This window comes from Mandrillus leucophaeus, unplaced genomic scaffold (genome assembly GCF_000951045.1).
Source record: "Mandrillus leucophaeus isolate KB7577 unplaced genomic scaffold, Mleu.le_1.0 Scaffold68, whole genome shotgun sequence".
Taxonomy (NCBI): Eukaryota; Metazoa; Chordata; class Mammalia; order Primates; family Cercopithecidae; genus Mandrillus; species Mandrillus leucophaeus.
Window position 1 is genome coordinate 4477127 of NW_012107363.1, and position 22198 is coordinate 4499324.

The following is a 22198-nucleotide window of genomic DNA, read 5'->3' on the forward strand; positions in this document are numbered from 1 at the left end:
GAGAAGGGGAGGAGGAGGGGGACGAGGAGGAGGAGGAGGGAGAAGAGGGGGAGGAGGAGAGGGAGGAGGAATACTTCCTGTTCTATGACAGCATTACCCTGACATCAAGCCAGACAAAGACAATACAAGAAAACTAGAGACCAGTATTCATGATGAATACTGATGTAAAAATCCTCAACCAAATACTAGCAAACTGAATTTAGTAGCATATTAAAAGGATTATATACCATCACCAAGTGGAATTTATTCCTAGAATGCAAGGGTAATTCAACATATGAAAATTCAATCATTGTAATACACCACATTCACAAAATTAAGAGGGAAAATCACATAATTAACTGATGTAAAAAAATTTCACAAAATTCAATACCCTTTCATGACTTTAAAAAAAACACTCAATAAACTAGAAATAGAAGGAAACTACCTCAAATATAAAAGGCATTAGTGAAAAATTAACAACAAACATCATATCTACTGGAGAATGGCTGAAAGCTTTTCATCTAAGATCATGAACAAGGCATGAATACCCACTTTGACAATTCTTTTCAACATAGTACTGTAAGTTCTAGCCAGAGCAATTAGGCAAAAAAAAGAAATGAAAGGCCCCCAAACTGGAAACAAACAAGTAAAATTTTCTCTGTTCACAGATAGTAAGATATTTTATGTAGAAGATTCCACCAAAAAAAAAAAAAAAAAAAAAAACCCTATTAGAGCTAACAAATGAATTCTGCAAACAGGAAGACACGAAGTCAACACACAAAAATCCGTTGCATTTCTACACTGACAGTGAAAAATCTGAAAAGTAAATTATAAAAACAATTACATTAACAATAGTATAAAAAGAACACCAAGGAATTAACCAAACCAAGGAGGTGAAAGACTTGTACAATGAAAACTAGAAAACATTGCTGAAAGGAATAAAGACTTAAGTAAATATAACATATCCCATGTTGATGGATGGACGGACTTGATAAAGTTAAGATGTCAATACTCCCCAAAGCAATCTGCAGATTCAATGTAATCCCTATTGAAATCCCAATGACTTTTTACAGAAATAGAAAAACCCATCCTAAAATTCACTTGGAATTTCAAGAGACCCTAAATAGCCCAAACAATCTTGAAAAAGAAGAACAAAGCTAGAGGACTTGAACTTCCTGATTTCAAAGCTACAGTAATCAAAACAGTGTGGCACTGGCATAAAGACATACACATAAGACCAATGGAATAGAAAAGAAAGCCCAGAAATAAACTCTTACATAAATAGTCAAATCATTTTTGAGAAGGGTACCAAAACCATTCAATGGGGAAAGAAAGGATAATCTCTTCAATAAATGGTGCTGGGAAAAGGATATCCACATGCAAAAGAATAAAAACGGACCTTTACCTGACACCATATACAAAAGTTACTTCAAAATGGGTCAAAGACCTAAATAACACCTGAAACAATAAAACTTAGAAGAAAACAGGGTAAAAGCTTCAAGACACTGGATTTGGCAATGATTTCTTGGATATCAAAGGCACACACAACAAATGAAAAAACAGATAAATTGGACTTCATGAAAATTTAAGAATTTTGCACACCAAAGAGAGTATCAATAGAGTAAAAAGGCAACCCACAGAATGAGAAAACATTTGCAAATCATGTATCTGATACGGGGTTAATATCTGGAATACAGACAGAACTCCTAAAACTCAACAACAAAAACAAACAACCTGATTAAAAAATGGGCAAAGGACTTGAGTAGACATTTGTCCAAAGAAAATATGCAAATAGCCAAAAAGCACATGAAAAGATGCTCAGCAACACTAAACATTAGGGAAATGCAAATCCAAAAAATGAGATACCACTTCACACTCATTAGGATGACTACTATCAAAAAAAACAGAAAGCGTCGTTGTCAAGGAGAAGCTAGAAACCTTGTGCACTGTCATTAGGAATATCCAGTGGTACAGCCACTATGGAAAACAGTATGGTGGTTTCTCAAAAATTAAAAATAGGATTACAAATGATACAGAAATTCCACTTTTGGGATATGCCCAAAAGAATGGGAAGCAGGAACTCAACAGGTATTTACACACCCATATTTATAGCAGTATTATTCACAATAGCTAAAACACAGAAGCAACACAAGTGTCTATTAACAGGTGAACAGATAAGCAAAATATGAGTATATCCACACAGTAGAATATTATTCAGCCTTAAAAGGGAAGGACATTCTGACACATGCTACAACACGGATGGCCCCTGAGAACATTATGCCAAGTGAAATAAGCCAGTTACAAAAAGGCAAATACTGTATGATTTCACTTAGAATAGTGAACACTATTCTAGTAATACCTAGAATAGTCCAAATCATAGAGATAGAAAGTAGAATGGTGGCTGCCAGGGGCTGGGGGTGGGGGGAATGGGGAATTAGTGTTTAATGGGTGCAGAGTCTAACAAGACAAAAAAACTTCTAGAGATGGATGGTGGTGATGGTTGCACATTATGAGTGAATTTAATAACACTGAACTGCATACTTAAAAATGGTTAAAATAATGAATTTTGTTGTATGTATTTTACTACAATTAAAATAAATTGAAAAGCCAGGTGTGGTGGCTCATGCCTGTAATCCTAGCATTTTGGAAGGCCAAGGCAGGTGGATCACCTGAGCTCAGGAGTTTGAGACCATCCTGGACAACATGGTGAAACTCTGTCTCTACAAAAAATACAAAAATTATCCAGGCATGATGGCTCACTCCTGTACTCCCAGCTACATGGGGGGCCGAAGCCAAAGGAGTGCTTGAGCCCAGGAGGCAGAGGTTGCAGTGAGCCAAGATTGCACCACTGCACTCCAGTATGGGGGACAGAGCAAGAAGCTATCTTAAAAAAAAAAAAATTGAAAAAGATAATCTTGGCTACTCTTGGCCCTTTGTATTCCCATGAAGATTTTAGAATCATCTTCTTTAATCAAAAACCTCTTGGCATTTTGATTAAAACTGCACTGAATATATAGGTCATTTTCTAAATGTATATACAATTGATTTTTGTATATTAACCATGTATCTAGCAACCTTGTTGAATTAATTCATTTTAATAACTGGTCTATAGATACTTTGGGATTTTCTTTTCTTTTTTTTTTTTCCTTTTTTTGGAGACAAGGTCTCACTTTGTCCCCCAGGCTAGAACGCAGTGGCACAAACACAGCTTACTGCAGCCTCGACCTCCCAGGCTCAGGCAATCCTCCCACCTCAGCCCCACAAGCAGCTGGGACTACGGGCACATACCACCACACCCAGATAACTTTTGTATTTTTTGTAGAGACAGGTCTTAGCCACATTGCCCAGGCTGGTCTCAAACTCCTGAACTCAAATGATCTGCCCGCTTCAGCCTCCCAAAGTGCTGGGATTACAGGTGTCAGCCACCACTGGACTTTTGGATCTTCTGTTACAATCACATCATCTGAGAACAGTAACATTTTCACTTCTTCTTTGCAAGCTTTTTAAACTTTTGTTGTTTTTACTTTCTTAGTACACTAACCAGGACTTCCGGTAACGATTTAAATTGAAATCTTTCTCTTGTTCCTGATCACAAAGGGAAAACTTAATTATGATTCCATAATTAGTTATGATGCCATAGAGTTTTTTGATATCCTTATCAGATTAAGGAAATTTCTTTTAATTCTTTTAACTTTGTTTTACCATAAATGGATACTGAATTTTACCAAATGCCTTTCCTGCTTCTTTTGAGATAATACTTTTTTTATTTATTCTGTTAATATAGTAAGTTAAATTGATTGATTTTCAAATGTTAAAAAATACTGTGTCCTTGAAACAAATGTGTATGTTACCCTTTTTATAAATTGCTGGAATCACCTTGCTAATGTTTCATTTAGGATTCTCACGCATATGTTTATTGGCAAGCTTGGCCTATGATTTCCCTTTCTTATGTCTTTGTCAGATTTTTGATACCAAGGTTATGGTAGCCTCATAAAATGAGCTGAGAAATAATCTTTCTTTATTTTTTGTTGGTTTGTTGGTTTTCTATTTCATTAATTGATGCTTTTACCTTTTATTATTGCCTAGCTTTGACGTCCTGTAATTCTGTTCTACAACTTTTTGTCTAACTTCTTAAGATGACATTCTATTTTCCTTCATCTCTAATATATGCATTGAAAGCTGTGAACTCTTCTTTACACACAGTTTCAGCTATATCCCACAAGTTTAGATATGTAGTATTCTCATTGATGTTTGTTTCAAAACGCTTTCTAGCTTCTATTGTGATTGCGTCTGTGAACTCTGGATTATTTCATAATGGACTGCTTACTTAGCAAACACATTTTGCTGTTGGCTTACAGTGTACCTGCACTGTGGCAGGAAACAGTTTCTGCAGGACAGGCTTGAATATTTTTCAAATTTGTTTTACCGTCCAGCACACGTAATGCCCAGGCTCATCAGCTTTTGTAATGTTCCAAGGGCTTAGAAAGAATGCACTTACTGAGTGTGGCATTACATGAAAGTTCATTTGTGAGAAAGAGTCATCAAACACCCGGTATGATTAAGTACCAACTAAAGGCAAAATGCGAACGGCAGGTGTCCCTGGCAGAATCTAACAAAGCCCTAATCCCCTACAACCAGAAGGCAGACATGGCGGAGCTCCATTCAGGACTTGTAAAGGTGAGCACAGCCTCCAAGAAGTGGAATTCGCAGCTCCACCAGGCTTCCCATGTTGCGGGAGGAAAACAAGGTGTTCCTGGGGCAAGCTGGCTGGGCAGCCAGCAAGGGTATTGCTTAATTTACACAGTTTTAAAGAATCAAGGCCAAGGGCAGCAACCCCAATAAAGTCATGATCCTTTGTCCAATTTGAAAAATGTGAGCCATTTCTCAAACCTGGAAGCCACTGATTAAAGGAATGCAGAATAGAATTAGGCAGGTCCTTGTAACACCAAGGCAGGTGTCATCAATAGTCATTTCCCCAGTCTCTCTCCATAGGCTGTTGGCCACTTGCTTGGGAAGTGGTGTGTTAGGGAAAGGGGAATGCCCAGAGCTCTCTGGTTTCGTTGAACTTAGGGTAGGAATCGACACTATCTAGGGACCCAAAGCACTACCATGTTCTCCCTATAAAGAGGGGGCGCACGGAAGCCAGGTTATGCAGGGAGTCCTGGCCCCAGTCTAGCTCACAACAGATCCACAGACCCACCCACGGTCATTTCCCTAGTTCCCAAATGTATACATGAAATGACCGGCAGAACCCTCACATTGGTTCCTTCACTCACTGGTAAGAGCTACTCAGCTGGAAAAGTCCAGGAGAAGCCCGTGGCACAGTCTCCTTCCCCAACCCAAACCAAGACGGTTAGTGAAAAACACTGCCACATCAGGGAAGAAACAGCCCAGACTGGTACCATCCTCAAAGACTTCAAAAAAGGTGAAAGTGGTAGTCCCTGTCACACCCAAGTTAACTCATACCAGTCTGGTCCTACAAAGTTCAGATGGATCACGGTGATGATAGTGAGCTACTACAAACTTAACTAAGAAGCAGTGCCAATCACAGCTGCTGTGCCAGATGTGGTACCTTTGCTAGAGTACAGTAACATTCCCCCAGGATGCAGCATGCACACACTGATCTAGGAATGCCTTCTTTTCCATTCCTATCAGAAAGATGAAACTCAGTTCACTCTCACATAGGACAGGCAGCAGTGTATGCTGCCTATCCTATGTAGTCCTGCCCCAGGCCTCGTTAACCCTCCCACCCTCCAGCAAGGTCGTCCCAGAGGACCCGTATGATCTGGTTCAACTCAGAACATCACAGTGGCTCATTATACCTTTAACATCAGGCTAACTGGACCAGATGAGCAAGAAGCGGCAAGTATGCTGGAGGCCTTAGCACGCCACACGCACTCTGGAGGGTGCGAGGCAGAACCTACAGAGACTCAGTGGCCTGCCCCATCGGCAAAGCTTTAGGAGTCAAACATCCCTTCCAAAGAAAGGGACAAATTATTTTAACTCACAACTCCTGTCTCTCAGACAGAAGCCAATGTCTGGTAGGCCTCTTTGGGTTTGTGAAAGTTGTCAGATTCAAAACGGAGTCACTATATTAAAAACCCTGATAAATAGAGCTAGGGAAGGTTAGGAAGGGAGGGTTCTCATAGACAAATGCCTGATAACAAGACTTATCACAACAGACTGGAAAACTATAACCTTGCACAAAGGCCAAACAACCTTACACACACACACAAATTACTTCTGCGAGGACATCTGCCTAGCAACTGCCTGTCCAGCCTCAGAATCATGCCACCCTTGTTATTGATCGTTGTAGCCAAGAAAAATTATCTCAAAACAATTTTGTAATCATATTCATTTTTCCTTAAGAAATCTTTATCTTCCATTATTTCCCTGAATATGTACATAGTTTACCATAACATGTATCCCATTGCAATGCCTATTCCTGAATAAACACCATTTTCTTTTGGAGAGTCTGCCTCCCTATTTGTTATTTAGGATGACATAACCAGTGTCAGAAGTGGGACGTGGAGAAGGATCACCTGTGGAAAGAATCAATAATTCTTGGAACTGGTATGCGGTACTCAATTAAGCCCTTTGAGCTCTCTGCTTCCACGGCTCACCTCTTCTGCCTTTAAAAGTCTTCTTTCAAACCAAGCCTCCCATTTTTTGTAAGAAGCTCTTTTTCACTTTATTTGGGATCTGAGTTAATAAAGGACCTTAATAAAGGACCTTGCATCTGTCTGGGATGATAAAGGACTTTTTGTCTCTTCTGGGAAGTCCCTTCTGGGGTAAGGACCATGTCCCTCTGGTTACTACAGAATTTATATTGTCTGGTTCTGCACACCCGGTTTAATGTTCTGTTTGGACTGCATGCCTGGCTTAAAATTTCTGTGAACACACTTATTTTTTGTTTCATTTTGATTTGCTTACGCACATCTGTATATGATTTGGCTCTTTTTTCTCTTGCTTGTTTCTGGCCATGATCTGAAAGCAAAACTAAAGATTCTAAATAATGGTTATGGGGTGGCCAATTAACAAGGGCAGTCAGCACCAGTCCAAACTCCCTGACAGGAATTATAGGATTTTTTTTGCTCAAGAGATTAATAAGAAATGAAATGGGATTTTTAAACACTGAGGTACACCAGGTCTTCTGGGACTCTGGCCAGCTATACGGTGGTCCATTCTTGTGCGGTGATGGGCAAACTACAAGAGGAAACATGCAGCACTGGACGGCCATTTTTCTAACTGTCTAAGCTTGTTAAAAACTGTAACTAACTACAGGGTTAACTCTCCATCTCTTTTTTCCGCCAACTTTGAATCTGATGAGTTTTCTGCCAGCATTAAGATAAACTCATTGCTTATGGAAACTAAGATTTTCTTTTAAGTGTTAAAGGGCTTTCAAACTAATGGCTTTATAAATTATTTCAAATCTATGGCAACCAACAATGCAGACACCTTTTGGAAATGTAAATTTAGGTTTGTATAACAATTGCTTAGGGTGGTGAAAAAGTTAATTGAAAAGTTGATATTCTAAAAAAAAAAAACTTTATAAATGTTTATATAAGCTAGGCTGTCAGATCAAACAGGTTAAAATCTTAAGCTCAGAGCAATACTATAAGGTATCTCTGTCTGACATAAAAATTATTTTGTCTGACACTTAAGAGCCAGAAAAGGCAAACAAACAAAAAGATTTGTTACAAATTCAAGGCAACTTGAAAATTCTGGGTATTTTTTATACAATTTAGCCAGGCCTAGCTAAAATGTAAACATCTGAATATTCAGCCCTAAATTCATTTGAATCTGAAAAAAGGATTAAAAGGTTTTTAAAAGTCAAACTGCTATGAAAACTGCTTTATCCAAAATTCTGGTCCATAGCCTTCATGAATTACTTATCAGGGTAAACAGAACTTAGCCACGGATAAAAGTCCCATTTTGTCAAAAGTATAATTTGATCCAACTATCTTTTATAAACCAGTGAATTTGTATTACTATCTTTTGCTGTTTCATGACCAAAATTCTAAAATGAAAGCCATAAGATCTTCATTTGTGTGTATATGCTTTTATGTATGTTTACACATATTATATGTTGTATCTACATGGTAAAATCTGGCATAGCCAGAAATCCCTTAAGAAATTCTATTCGGATTGGCTTACACAAGAACTCATATAAAATATATAGTAATTAACCCAAATGCTTTTTAGTTCATGTGACTTAAATAAATAGTTTTTGTTTGTTTTTTGTTTTTTTGAGATAGGTTCTTTCTCTGTCACCCAGGCTGGGGTGCATGCAGTGGTACAAATATGGCTCACTGTGGCTTCAACCTCCTGGGCTCAAGTGATCCTTCCACCTCAGGCTCATGATTAGCTGGGACTACAGGCGTGCACCATCATACCTGCCTAATTTTTTAATTTTTTGTGGAGATGGGATCTTGCCATGTTGCCCAGGCTGGTCTCCAACTCCTGAGCTCAAGCAATCCTCTTGCTTCAGCCTCCCAAAGTGCTGGGATTATAGGCATGAGCCACCGCACCCAGCTGATTTAAGTAAATCTTGGATAAATAAGTTGGTTTTAAATTTGTTGATAAAATAAAAATAGAAATGTCTTCAAAATTGTCAGCATACATCTTTGCCTGGCTTTACTGGTCAGACAGGATTATGTTTATCTCTGCTAGACGTCTTAAGGTTATAAAAGTATGAATCCAGCCTAAAGACACAATTATCTTTATTTGTATAACTTTTTAATGACTAAGACTAACATTGTTAGTTTAATAAAAATTGCTGTATCTTCTGTGTTATCAGCAAAATAGCCCTCTATTTATGTTTCTTGGGTAAAAACCTGATATTCATGGGCTATACAAATGGTGAAAAGGGAAATAACTTGAAATGAAGACTAGCTTTTTCTAATATCTCAGTTTTCATAAGTAACCTGGGTATAATTATTAAAAATAAATAAATTAGGTAAATGTAGATGGGAAAGTGCTTATAAAAAACTGCCATGTAATCTGAAATCTTAAAGTTATGCTACGTTAAATTAAATGATAGATACTCATAAAATGTCTACGTCATTTCCATATAAGATAAAGTACTAAAACATAAATTGCTGAACACAAACGTGTGTTTGTTCTTGGCTTATTAAATTTTAGAGAAGGACTAAATATTTTTGCCTGTTAATACACAAAGTAATTATGTTATGGGAAAACATGTTTACAAAAATTATATAATGGTTCTCATCTATAAAATACTGATATGTGACCAGCAGTTTAAAAGTTTCTTGCTTCCAAGGTTTTCACTAAAAATTAGTTACTAAGAGTTAAAATTCTAATATGTATGTGTGTGTGTGTATATATATGTATATATAATACATTCTAATATGTATATTCTAATATGTGTGTGTATATATGTATATATAATACATTCTAATACGTATATTCTAATATGTATATGTGTGTGTGTGTGTGTATATATCAGTATACAAAGTATACCAAAAGTAAGATACGTTTCTGATGAGAAAAATTACAAGAGAGGAATAAAAATGTATTCTTTATTGAGAAAAAAGAGTAATTTTGTCTAGTTTGGAGATTATTTAAAATTTGTTTCAAAATACGGGTTTAGAAAGAAAAGACAAAGAAATCACTAAGTAGGAAAGAGAGAGATGTGAAGAAAGTTATAGGTATGTAGATGTATTTTAGTAAGGAAGGTTAAAAACAAAAGTGAATAATTTTGTATGAGAAAGACTCCTGTGTGGTAAATTTTTGTCCTAAAGTAAAATGCCTGTTTTTTTTAAGAAAGAGAAGTACAGAACAAAGCAGAAAGGCTTAAGGATGTCATCGAAGACCTATACAGGTCATAAAAGGTCTGCGAAGGGTGAATTTACGAAATAAATTTTATATGATTAAGTTGGTTATAATTAGAAGAAAATTATAATTCTTTCTAAAGACCAAGCTTTAATATTAAAAATACACTAATACAAAGCAAAAAACATGGTTGCTTATGTTAGAACAACAGGATTTTCTTGAAGTATTGATCAGCTATTAGTAAAACTGCAGGACATTTTGATTTTCAATTCTGAAATACGTTTATAAAACAAGCTTCTGAACTGCAGCTTTTTTCTATTTTAGTCTCCATCTAATTTCCCTCCTTTCAGGTTAGAAATGCTGTCTTCATTTAGAATGGTAATTTCATTTCTCCAGGCAGAGTCTTCCTCTCAATGTGGATCTCAGAAGCTCGGCTTTGACCTGGCCTTGCTGCGCGTGACTTGCAGGCCGCATCATCACTGCCTTCCGCTCTCTCCCCTTGAGAAGCTGCAGCTGCTTGCTTGGCTGGGCAAGGACTCTTTCCTTCAACTTTTTTGTCAGCTCCTGTAACTTTTTTCTCCAGTTTTAACTCTGTTACTATGGTCTGACGCACTGTTTTCCACCTGTATAACTCGATTCTGTACATTCGGCTTTTCTGGATGTGTATGAATTGTGCCATGGAAGCAGAAAACTTCCCATGCTGTGACTTAGAGCCATGTACTGCCCTGCTCAAGGTACTAACTGTCACATTTACGCTCCTCCATGATATGGTGCGCACTCATAACCTTGGACACACTCTTCCTATGTCTCATTAAATTCAAGTACTTTTCATCAGGTTCTACTTCCAGGCAAACCAAATGGGCTTCCCACGACGAGAGGCAGTCACACCACAGGAGGTTTTCCTTTACCTTTCTGGTAACTGGCCTACGAAACAAAGATTTTATGTTTTATCAAGATAATTTCCTGTGCTGTCTTAAGTTTTTTTATTTTTTAGGAAAACGGAGCTTTGAGTGGGTTGCTTGTTTACATTCATGGAGCTCCCTGTGTTGCTTTTGAAGTCCTTCTTATTCAGGTTAAATGAATGACTATTATCTAATAGTGACCTGTGCTCCTGTTTTGATCACGTGTTTTAAATCTTTTGGTATCTTTGATGGGCTTCCCCAAGATACAAATTCTAAATTAAATCTTTTTGACCCATAATTAGCTTTAGTATTTTCCAGTCAACTCCTGGAGAGCCTCAAAGGATGTATCTCTAATCTTAAAAAGACAGTAAATTATTAGGCTTATCTGGTAAATTGTATAAAAAACACTAAAATGATACGTGATGCTAGACCTTCCTTCAGTCACATTTATGGGTGTGTTTTTATAGGAATGTTCCAAAATTGTATAAAACTCTTAGAAATCTAATATGCCATAACTCTGGTTATCATGTTGTATGCTACAGAAATAGCCAGATTTCCTTGTCAATTGCTAATTATAATGAACTTATACCAGATTTTAAACCATGGCTATTCTGTTTTTCTTATCCATTGTTATTGCTTTCATTTTTCTCTCTAAAAGTATTTGCAATCAGATTTCATGGAAAAGACTCTAAGAAGTACTCTTAAATATGGGTTTCTAATAACTTTAAGATCGACAGACTAACTGAAAATTCTTCAGAACTCTAATAAGGAAACAGACGAATTTGTGAAACTACTTATCAAGAGCAAGCAGAACAAAAATTAATTACATGAGATTAAATAACTGATGAGATGATTTTATGACTTCTATTCAAAACATTGTTGGTTCTTTACTTAAATGTTTGTTTTCCAGATCTAAGGATGTTTTCTCTTTTTTTCTTTTTTTTTTTTTTTGGAGATAGAGTCTCGCTGTGTCACCCAGGCTAGAGTGCAGTGGTGTGATCTCGGCTCACTACAAGCTCTGCCTCCCGGGTTCACACCATTCTCCTGCCTCAGCCTCCCAGGTAGCTGAGACTATAGGTGCCCGCCACCACGCATGGCTAATTTTTTGTATTTTTAGTAGAGACGGGCTTTCACCGTGTGAGCCAGGATGGTCTCGATCTCCGGACCTCGTGATCTGCCTGCCTCGGCCTCCCAAAGTGCTGGGATTACAGGCGTGAGCCACCGCGCCCGGCCAGGATGTTTTCTTTCTTAAACTGTCTATAACTTAACAGCAATCTGGTAAAGTATACTTCTGTGAAAACAAAAGTAAAAACATTTGCTTTTTCTCCCTACTCAATCCCTCCAAAATCTAGAAACTGTTCACAAGTATTCTTATGGCAACATGGTTATTTACAACAACAACAACAACAACAAAAATCTGTTACCTCTTTATAGCAGGATACAACAGAAACCACTGGTTTTGTTCCCAACGCCATGTCTGGAATCTCAAATTTGAGAATGTGCATAGAACACCCTGCTTCAAGGGCTCCAGCCTCACAGCGGGTAAGTAAAAACTGTCACTTCCTGTCAGGCCCAGAAACCTTAAGACTGTAGGAAAAATCTATAGTCTGCCTTGGTTTGTCTTCCCAGCCTCAGGAGGCTGTTAAAATTGGAGTGATTTTTTTCTTGTGTGATCAAGGTAGAGAGAAGAAGCCATGCTTCTGAAGAAAAGCTGCAATACTCCTATTATTAGACGGGAGCCCTGTGCACTGTTTCCAAGCTCCCCAAGTCTTCCAACTTCCTCCCATCCAACTTTCTTCCGTAGAATTATTAAAAGCAGAGAACTACTCTATGCCTGAAGCCCTATAAGCTGAAACTAAATGAATTTTAAGGGACAAATCTCATTCCTGATGCATGGGCCACACCAAGAGTTCACCAAACCACTGATGCCACAACCAGAGACACTTAGACCACAAGACAGGACTAGAAGCTGACAGCTTCATGCTGTGGGCAGCTTCTCCCAAGGCACTGGAATAAGACTCCATTTTATAATGAGACATTTACCCCTCTTAATGCCTACCTTTTTGACTCAGCACAATAATGGTGTAATCGAAATTTCACAATCAGTAGCTTTTGCTGGGAACTAGATAGAACCCTAAGAGATCCTTGAGTCCACCTAGTGGGTGACTTCGGCAACATTCCTAATACAACTGGTGCTCACTGCGCTTTAATCCAACTCAGTCATGGGACACTAGATGACAAAATTGGTCTACATTGTCCATTGCGTAAAGAAGGAAACGTCTGTGCTACTGCTGATACTACATGCTAAACCTGGATAAATTCTGGGAAAATTAAGGCCCATATACCCAAAATGAGAAAACGGGTGTGGGCATGGTGGCTCATGCCTGTAATCTCAGCAGAGGTGGGAAGATAGCTTGAGCCCAGGAGTTCAAGATCTGCCCGGGCAACATGAGAAACCCCATTCTCCACAAAAAGGAAAAAATACACACACACCAAAAAAGGAAACAGGCCATATATTATAAAAAGTCTCACCCAGTTTTCCACGGTCATTTGATTTATTCAACTGGTTGTCTTTAAGCCTATGTTCATGACTCAAAACATTATGCAACCTGGGATTGTCATATTATTATTAATTTCACTCTGCATTTTCCCTTTTTAAATTTTTTATCTGTTGCTTAAGGCTCTGTAGAAATACAACTCCTAACAGAATCATGTTGGCCCAGCGTGTTGAGATGATGCCAACATCCATGGAACAGACAAAACTATACTTAACAGTGGACTCAGGTAGACTGCACCTGAGGGCCACTCCCTCCACACCTCCCTGGTTGCTCAAATGTGGATAAATGAGCTCTGACAGTGACTCCTGGTCACAGTCACCTCCTGCTGATGTGGAACCAGACCACACCAAACTGGGACAGCTCCATCCCAGCACCAAGGGCAATCAAAGCCTGACTGCAGGTCAGCTATGCTTTTGGAGAAAGGTTTCAATTAAAAGGGGGAAATGCGAAAGTTATCAGAATGAAAATTGAGTCACTTGTATTAAAAACCCTAACAAAGTGTTATAGAGCCAGAGAAGGCCAGGAAGGGAGGGTTCTCATGCTCATAGACCTGATAACAAATCCATCACAAAAGACTGCAAAACCACAACCTTGCACACAGCCCATCTCAGCCTCACATACAAAAATATTCCTCTGAAGACATCTGTCCCGCAACTGCCTGTCCAACCTTGGACTGGTACCACCCTTGTTTAAGGCAATTATCTCAAAACAATCTTGTGATCCTCCTCATTTTTCCTTTAAAAACTGCTGTCTTCCTTGACCTCCCTGAATATTCATAGTTTACTACAGCATGCATATTCTCATTGCAATGCCTATTCCCAAATACTAATAAATATCATCTTCTTATGGAGAGCCTTCCTCCGTGTTATTCAGGACGATGGGCTCAAGAGGCAGACCACCCCTCACTTGGGAAGGCTGCTCAGATCCCTCTCCCAGGACTCATGGAAGGTGGCCAGCAGCGAGCAGGGCCCACACAGAAAAGGGCAGGCAGCCCTGCCACCTGGGCCATCCTCCTTGGCCCCAGTAAGAGAGTTACAGCCAGGAAGTTTAAGGTGTGGGGCAAAGACAGCAGGGACCACACGCCATGTGGAAAGCAGCAGGGCCCTGGTGGAGAGGGAACATCCACTGGGGACACCCAGTGATTAGACAATGGAGCTGTCTACCAGGAGCGTGGCACTGACCCTGGCATGGGGCAGGCCCGACAGCAATCCACCATGAAATAGAAGTTTGAATCCAGCAGGAAAGGGGCAGGTTGCGCAGAGCACGTGGCCCAGAGCCACATATCATTCACCAGGGTACCAGCACAGCTCTGTCAGCCCACACCTAGGGCCACATTGTGAGTTCCTCATGGCCAACAGAAAAGGAGGAAAATGAACAGGACTCGCGCACAGATGGTCAGCTCAGCATGGCAGCATGAGCCAAAAATGGTCCCGGGGTCCTCAGCCTCAAGCTAGGCCCTGCCTTAGGTAGCACACACACCTTTTGTGTCTTCATCAGCAGCATGGGCACCCCATTGCAGCTGACTCTGATTGCTGCCCGCCCAGATACACCATGTTAGCCCTGACGTGCCCTTCGAGTTCCCCAGAGAGACCAAAGCTAAACAGGCCATCCAAGGGCAGATTCCTATTTGCAGCCACAACGTGCCAATCCTCAGGACCCCTGCCATCCCTGAAGCCACCTATTCTCCTGGAAGAGCAGGAGCTGGAGCAGTCAGTGTGGATGGAGCCTGGCCACACTGCTCACGCAGATCCTTCCCAGCTAAGAACACTCTTGCCCCATCCCACAAGCGCTGAAGGAGACATGTATAAGAATGCTGTACGGGCAGATTCTCTCCCACTCCCACTGAGTGTCTATTGATAGCAGAAGGCATCAATCATCATCGTATACTCATAGCAGAATGCCATACAGCAAGTAAAAGGACTGGACTGAAACTCCAAGAGTAAATCTTGAAAACATGACACAATGTTCTAGAATAAGACATTAATAAGAAGACATAGAATACAGCTGCACCTGTAGGACATTTTAAAACACGCCAAATGAGACAGTCAAAGGATCAGTGGTTGTCAGTGTTCAAGGGGAGGGTGCAGGGTAAACAGGTGGGGCACAGAGGATCTCCAGGGCGGTGGCTTTTTCGGTGATACACAACGGTGGGTACACGGCATGGGACATTTGTCCAAAGCCACAGAGAGGACAGCACAGGCGGGAACCCTCGTGTGAGCTGTGGACCTGAGCTAATAATCATATGTCCACCCTGGCCTGTCAACTGTAACAAACACCCACACCAATGCAGGACATAATGATCCTGACGGCGTATTTTTAACAAGTGGGTGGGGGCATAGAATTCTCTGTACTTTCTGTAAACCTAAAACTGCTATAAAAAATAAAATCTTTTCATTGTTCTTTACAAAAGAAGCACAGATAGAGGAGCCACACAAAATGACACTTACCCATGTCTGTGGATCACGCCCCATCTTTAAGGGGGCCCTACCTGGTAGAGTTTTTGTGGGAATTAAACCAGTTCATTTCTAGAAGTGTTCACTGGAGTCTGGCACACAGAAGAGCACCCCAGAAAGCCTGGTGACAGCTCAGACACATCACAGGGTAGAAAGGTCCCCAAACATGCATGGGATGCTGTCCCTCAGAAAACAGGGGTTACCACTACAGAGGGGGAGGGGAGGAGACCACAGGGACTCAAAAAAGAGCCAGACATATCTGCAAGGTGGATTTGCATTTTTTAAAACTTGAAGGAGAAAAGAAGAAAAATGAAAATTAAATTACCTCAAGATCATCAAGGGAGCGAGTGATACTGAATCTCTTAGATCTCCCAAATGATCTCCGAGCAGACGTGCGTTGAGAAGGCTGAGTGAGTCCAATTCCCCGCCCAAATTTGGAGCCCTAAACACAAAGAAAAAAGGCATCAGGTTATTCTTTTGGAAAGAGATGTTTAGTCTTGTCCAATGCATGGCACAGTAGAAAATCAAGGAATACTGTGGAACAAAGACTTTTGAAAAAGAGAGATTTAAAAGTCATCCCAGGGTAAATCTTATGTTAGGTATATTTTATACAAGAAAAACACGCAAAATTAAAAGAAAAAAAAAAAAAAGAGGCATCCCAGGATCGTCAAGTATTTGCTCTGCCAACTGTGTGCCTCTGACGAAGCCTCCACCTCTGTAAACACAGAACAGGATGGCAGCAGCCCACCCCACAAGGCTGTTACCCAGATCAAATGAAATCACGTGCAAGGGTGCTTGGAAAGTGGGCACAGGACTTTCAGAGTAAAGATGATTAGTATGAACGCAGGTTTTCAGCAAAGTCGTGCTTTTTCATAATTTTATAAGCACTTTAGGAAATGAAAGAATCCCTAAGCATTCAGCTGGTGTCTGAAGACCCAACCAACTCTGGCGCAGGAAATAACCGGCTATTAAAACGTCCTGTCTGTCTTCCTCCAGGAAATGACCAGAATTAATTCAATTTGACAAACATCTATGTTGTGCCTATCATTATGCTGGACACTTCCCCAAATGAGAAACTGGCTCCAGCAAATCAATCACCACCACCTCCTAAAAACAAAAAGCATCACAGCTGGGAGCTCTGCTTTCCTGAGGACTTGGAATCCTAAGTGACCAATTTCAGGCTTGAAGGAAGGGAACCTGTTTATGTCAAGATTTCGAGCCACTTTTGGCTCTCCACCTGCATAAGAGTCTTGTAGAAAACTTTGCAGCAATTTCTTGTAAGGCCCTGGGGAAACCTGCAGCATGCCTGCACCTTCCTGGAAGCAGATGGAGCAGGCCTCCCTCCCACTGCTCTCCCCTCTCTCCCTGCCCCCCGCGCTGACACACCCCACACAGCCCATCATGTCCTCAGACCCATTCCCGCCTGGGTCTCCCTGCACTGGGCCGCTCCTCCTCAACTGAAAAGTCCTTCCTTCCCCACCCACTGTCATGGCCCAGCCCCACATCACCCCACACCTCCATCCTCCACCCTTCCTTCCGTCCACACTCCCATCTCTCCACCCTCCCCTCTGCCCACACCCCTAAGGACGGGCAGAGGGGCGGCACTATCCTCTTGGCAGGTGAGAGGTGCAGCACCCGGGGCCGTGGCTGCGGGAACACACGAGGACGCTCGGGAGGACGCCACCAATGGGACCCCGCCAGGCCGGGAGGAGGCTCTAAGGCTGTCATCCTGAAAGTGGCGATGCCCAGCAGAGGGCAGCCAGCAGGCATAGGCCTAGAAGCACAGCGGCCAGGCGCCAGATGGACCGGTCAGCACAGGTATCAAGCACACACCAAGCTGAGTTACCACAGTTGCCAGCTCACTCCAAGGCACTAGCGGCACAACTGCTTGTTCTCAAACTAAGGAGCAGGCCCCCATGCACGCTGCACCCCCGAGGCTGGAGAATGCACCGCACTGGCCTGCACCTGCCTGCCTGCCGCTCCCACGGGGCTCAGCTCAGGCTCCTGCAGGCTCCTGCCTTCTATAAATCAGCCTGTAAGACACTCCTTGGAGGGAACCTGTGGTCCCATTCAGACACAGATGCAGCTTCCTGGTGTCTCTGCTCCCAATGGCAGGCACCTTGGGCGTCCTGCCACAGAGGGCTCTTCTGTGGTGACTGATAAATTGCCACCCCCGCTCTTCTCCTGCTTAGGCCAGCATCCGTGTCCATGCTCTGGGTTCACACCGTCCTCTCACCCCTCCGGCTCACATTCTCTCTGAAGCATGCACTTCTTTGGTCACCTTTTGGGTTCCTTGCTAGCAAGTTAATGAATCTGACAGATTCTTGAAAAAAATTTGGCTAAGAAATTTCTTTTTCAAAAAATGTACCCACAGCTGACCTGAGCTGTAACATGTACCTGGAACCCAGCTATCCCCTTGCAGAGCCACAACCCAGCCTCGTACACATCTGGCCTCCCTGCTGGCAGTCCTGTTCCCATGCCCGCCCCATGCTAGCCAGGCTTGGTGCCCTCAGAGGCTCCCGTGTGGCACCCTGTGCTGCTGGCAGGGGCTCCCCGGGTACCCACCTCGTGGTCTTTGTGCATGTTCTTCCCTCCCCTGACCCTCAACCCAAACAACCTCTCTTGTAAGAGACCTTTAATCCCCCATCTAAGTTAGACTCCCCAGCGTCCTCTCTCCAAGCCTTTGGTCTTTTCCCTCCCACCAATGACACTGCTGTCAGCGTCCCTAGGGGACTGCCATGGGACAACAGCAGCAAAGCCCTTCGCTTCGTCTGATGCTGTCTGAAAACTTGCTGCCCAGCACAGCGCCCGGCTCCTGGCAGGTGTGCGGCCCCAGCAGAGGGGAGGCCTGAGAAGGTGCTCAGCAGTGCTCGTGAGACACACGACACGGAGGCCACAACACGGGGGGCTGACTGCCCAACAACGGGGAGCACAGGGCACCAGTATGGCGTGCGGACGTGTGTTACGTCAATAGCAGTAACGGGAAACGTTCAGTCCACTGCTAAAGCAACGAGTGACTTTGTTCTCATTACAGATTTGCTATTCTGTATCTTCTGCTCTCGGGAAGGGTGGGGAATGAACCCATGGCTTTGTGAGATTAAGGCTGTCAGAATCAAAATGAGTGACTTGTGTTAAAAACCCTAACAAACAGAGCTGGGGAGGGCCATGAAGGGAGAGCTCGCACATTAGTATGCCTGGGAATAACAAATCCATCACAAAGACTGCACAAACCACAGCCGTGCACACAGGACATCACAGCCTCACTCAGAACACACTGTGAGGACATCTGCCCAGCAACCACCCGCCCACCTTCAGCCTGATACCACCCTTGGTGCTTGCTGATCCTTGTCGCAAGGATAATTATCTCAAAACAATCATGTGATCCTCATTTTTCCTTTAGAAGCCTTTGTTTTCTTTGGCCTCCCCAGCTATGCACTGTAGACCATGGCAAGTATCTGCCCACTCCAATGCCCTGCTCCCAGATAAACATCATTCCTTTCAGAGAGCCTCTCACTGTTATTTAGGTGGACAGTGATAAGAAAATTTAATTTTTTTTTTTTTTTTTGAGACAGGATCTCACTCTGTCACCCAGGCTGGAGGGAGAGGTATGATCATGGCTCACAGCAGCCGCGACCTCTCAGGCTCAAGTGATCCTCCCACCTCAGCCTCCTGAGTAGCTGGGACCACAGGCATGTGCCACCACGCCCAGCTAATGTTTGTATTTTTTGTAGACACTGGGTCTTGCTGTGTTGCCCAGGCTGATCTCAAACTCCTGGGCTCAAGCAATTCGCTCACCTCAGCATCCCAAAGTGCTGAGATTACAGGTGTGAGCCACCACACCTGGCAGCCCTGACCACGCCCCGGGTGAGCGGCTCTTCCACAGTGAGCCTTGAAACTTGTTCCCAGCACAGGCAAAAGAAAGGACCTGTGATGCCTGGCCACACGTGGATGCGCTGTGCGCTTTGGAGATGGAAAGGAGAAAGGAAAAGTCTAACAAGCAGACAGAAAACAATTCTTGCAAAAAACTAAATCAACTCTCGGAACGAAGGCCAGTAACAGATGTCACACTTCCACAGCAGGGAGAGACCAGCGTTTATTCGTGTTTCTCAAATAGACAAAGTTTTGTAAATTAATAAATTTAGATAATCACCACCGACTTAGCACCCCCCCCCCCCGCCCCCGCTGGTGGACATAATCTCAACTCTTCCCCAAGGAGTACTAAACAGGGAAGACAATAATAAAAATGGCCTAAAAGGCCACTTGTTTCAAACTCCAGCTTTTAAGTTGAGAAGACTCCTCACAACTGTCTGAGAAGACAGGTGGCCCCCAGAGCACCATCTGCACCGCACAGCCTTTGGCCACCGCACCCAGAACTCAAGGACACTGAGTGGAGCAGACACCGCCCGCTGCCCTCAGAGCCCAGTCAGCCTGGGCTCCCAGGCATCCAGGATGCAGTGAGCCGGCATGAACCAGCTGGCTTCAGGGAGAACCAAGGACCTCAGGCCAATCAACCTACCTGGCTACAGGGTCCCAAGGGACGGCCAGTCAACCGGCATTACTATCACAGACAGGCCCAGAAAAGCGTCAGGTTCCCTCCAAAATAAAACCGCTAGAAATGAGGGGAGGGGGACAGTAGAACCTCACCCCCTGCTCAGGTACCAAATTTCTCAGCCACTCTTGGTGCCAGCAATGAATTGCTGAGCACAGTGGCTCATGCCTGTAATCTCAACACTTTGGGAGGCCGAGGCGGGTGGACCACCTGAGGTCAGGAGTTCAAGATCAGCCTGACCAACATGGAGAAACCCTGTCTCTACTAAAAATACAAAATTAGCCAGGCATGGTGGCGCATGCCTGTAATCCCAGCTACCCGGGAGGCTGAGGCAGGAGAATCACTTGAACCTGGGAGGCAGAGGTTGCAGTGAGCTGAGATCACACCACTGCACTCCAGCCTGGGCAACAAGAGCAAAACTCTGTCTCAAAAGAAAGAAAAAGGAAAAAAGAAAAAACAACAAATCATCCCATGCAACCATCAGTTCAGAGCGAAGAGTAATTTTGGCACAAGAACCATTCCAATGCCTCAATCCACGGATGAGAACCGGGAAGTCAGGGAAGCAAATCTGCTCAAAGTCACACAGCTGGTGGCTGACCTGGGACAATACCCAGCTCCAGCTGTGCTACTGCACTGCTGTTTTTTATTACACTTTCAAAATAGTTATTTTATCTGATTTTAAAATCCAGATAACATAAAATTTACCACATTAGCTGGCTCAGTAGCATTAGATGTGTTCGTAATGTTATGCAAGCACCACCACTGTCCTCCAGAACTTTTCATCTTCCCAGAACGAAGCTCTGCCCCCATTTAACACACACTCTCCATTCCGCTCCCCCAAGCCCCCTCTCCCGCTTTCTGTCTTTATAATTTTGACTGCTCTAGGAATCCCATATAAGTAGAATCGGATAATATTTGTTCTTCTGTGACTGGCTAATTTCGCTGAAGTCCTCAAGGGCCGTCCATGTTGCAGTCTGTGTCAGAATGTCCTTCCTCTTCAAGGCTGAATAATATTCTGCGGTATGGATGGACCACACTGTTTATCCATCACCTGATGATGGACATCTGGGTGGCTTCCGCCTTTCAGCGATTACAATAATGCTGCTATGAACGTGTGTATAAAGAGCATCTCCTCAAGACCTTGATTTCAATTCTTTGGGTATATATGTAGAAGCAGGATTGTGGGCCATGCGGTCATTGTACTGTTCGTTCTTTGAGGAGCCACCACACTGTTTCCCACGGTGGCTGCAGCACTTGGCATTTCCAGCAGTATGCCAGGGCTCCAACTCCTCCGCATCCTACCCAATACGGGTCATGTTCTCTCTTGTGGTGGTGGTGGCAGTTGTTTTACAGTAGCCATCCCAAAGAGCGGGAGGTGCTACCTCACTGTGTGTTTAGTTGGCACTGGCCTAATAATTGATGATGTTGGGCATCTTTTCACATGCTCATTAACTATTTGTGTATCTTCTTTAGAGAAATGTCTATTGAAGTCCTTTGCTCATCTTTTTAATTTTTCTTTTCCTTCATTTTTTTTTGTACTTCACAGTTTCACACTGGACCTTTGCCCATTTTTTTTAAATTTTAATTTCTCTTTATTTTCTTTTCTACTTCACAGAATTCACCTTGGACTTTCGCCCATTTTTTAACTGGGTTGTTTGTTCTTGTTGCTGAGTTATAGGAGTTCTCTATATACTCTGCATATTAGCTCCATATCAGACACATGGCATACAAATGTTTTCTCCCATTCTGTGGGTTGCCTTCATTCTGTGGGTTGTGTTTTTTAATGCATAGAGTTTTTACTTTTCTTTTTTTTGAGACAGAGTCTCGCTCTGTCGCCCAGGCTGGAGTGCAGTGGCCGGATCTCAGCTCACTGCAAGCTCCGCCTCCCAGGTTCACGCCATTCTCCTGCCTCAGCCTCCCGAGTAGCCAGGATTACAGGCGCCCGCCACCTCGCCTGACTAG

General features: G+C 42.7%; 1 protein-coding gene across 1 annotated transcript in view; it reads right to left on the bottom strand.

The window, feature by feature from the left end:
• Positions 1-22198, bottom strand: part of LOC105555306 (regulator of G-protein signaling 12-like) — a 71724-nt gene that overhangs the window by 20424 nt on the left and 29102 nt on the right. The window contains exon 3 of the mRNA XM_012002182.1: positions 16013-16129. Coding sequence (XP_011857572.1) covers positions 16013-16129 — 117 coding nt within the window. The remainder of the gene's footprint in view (positions 1-16012; positions 16130-22198) is intronic.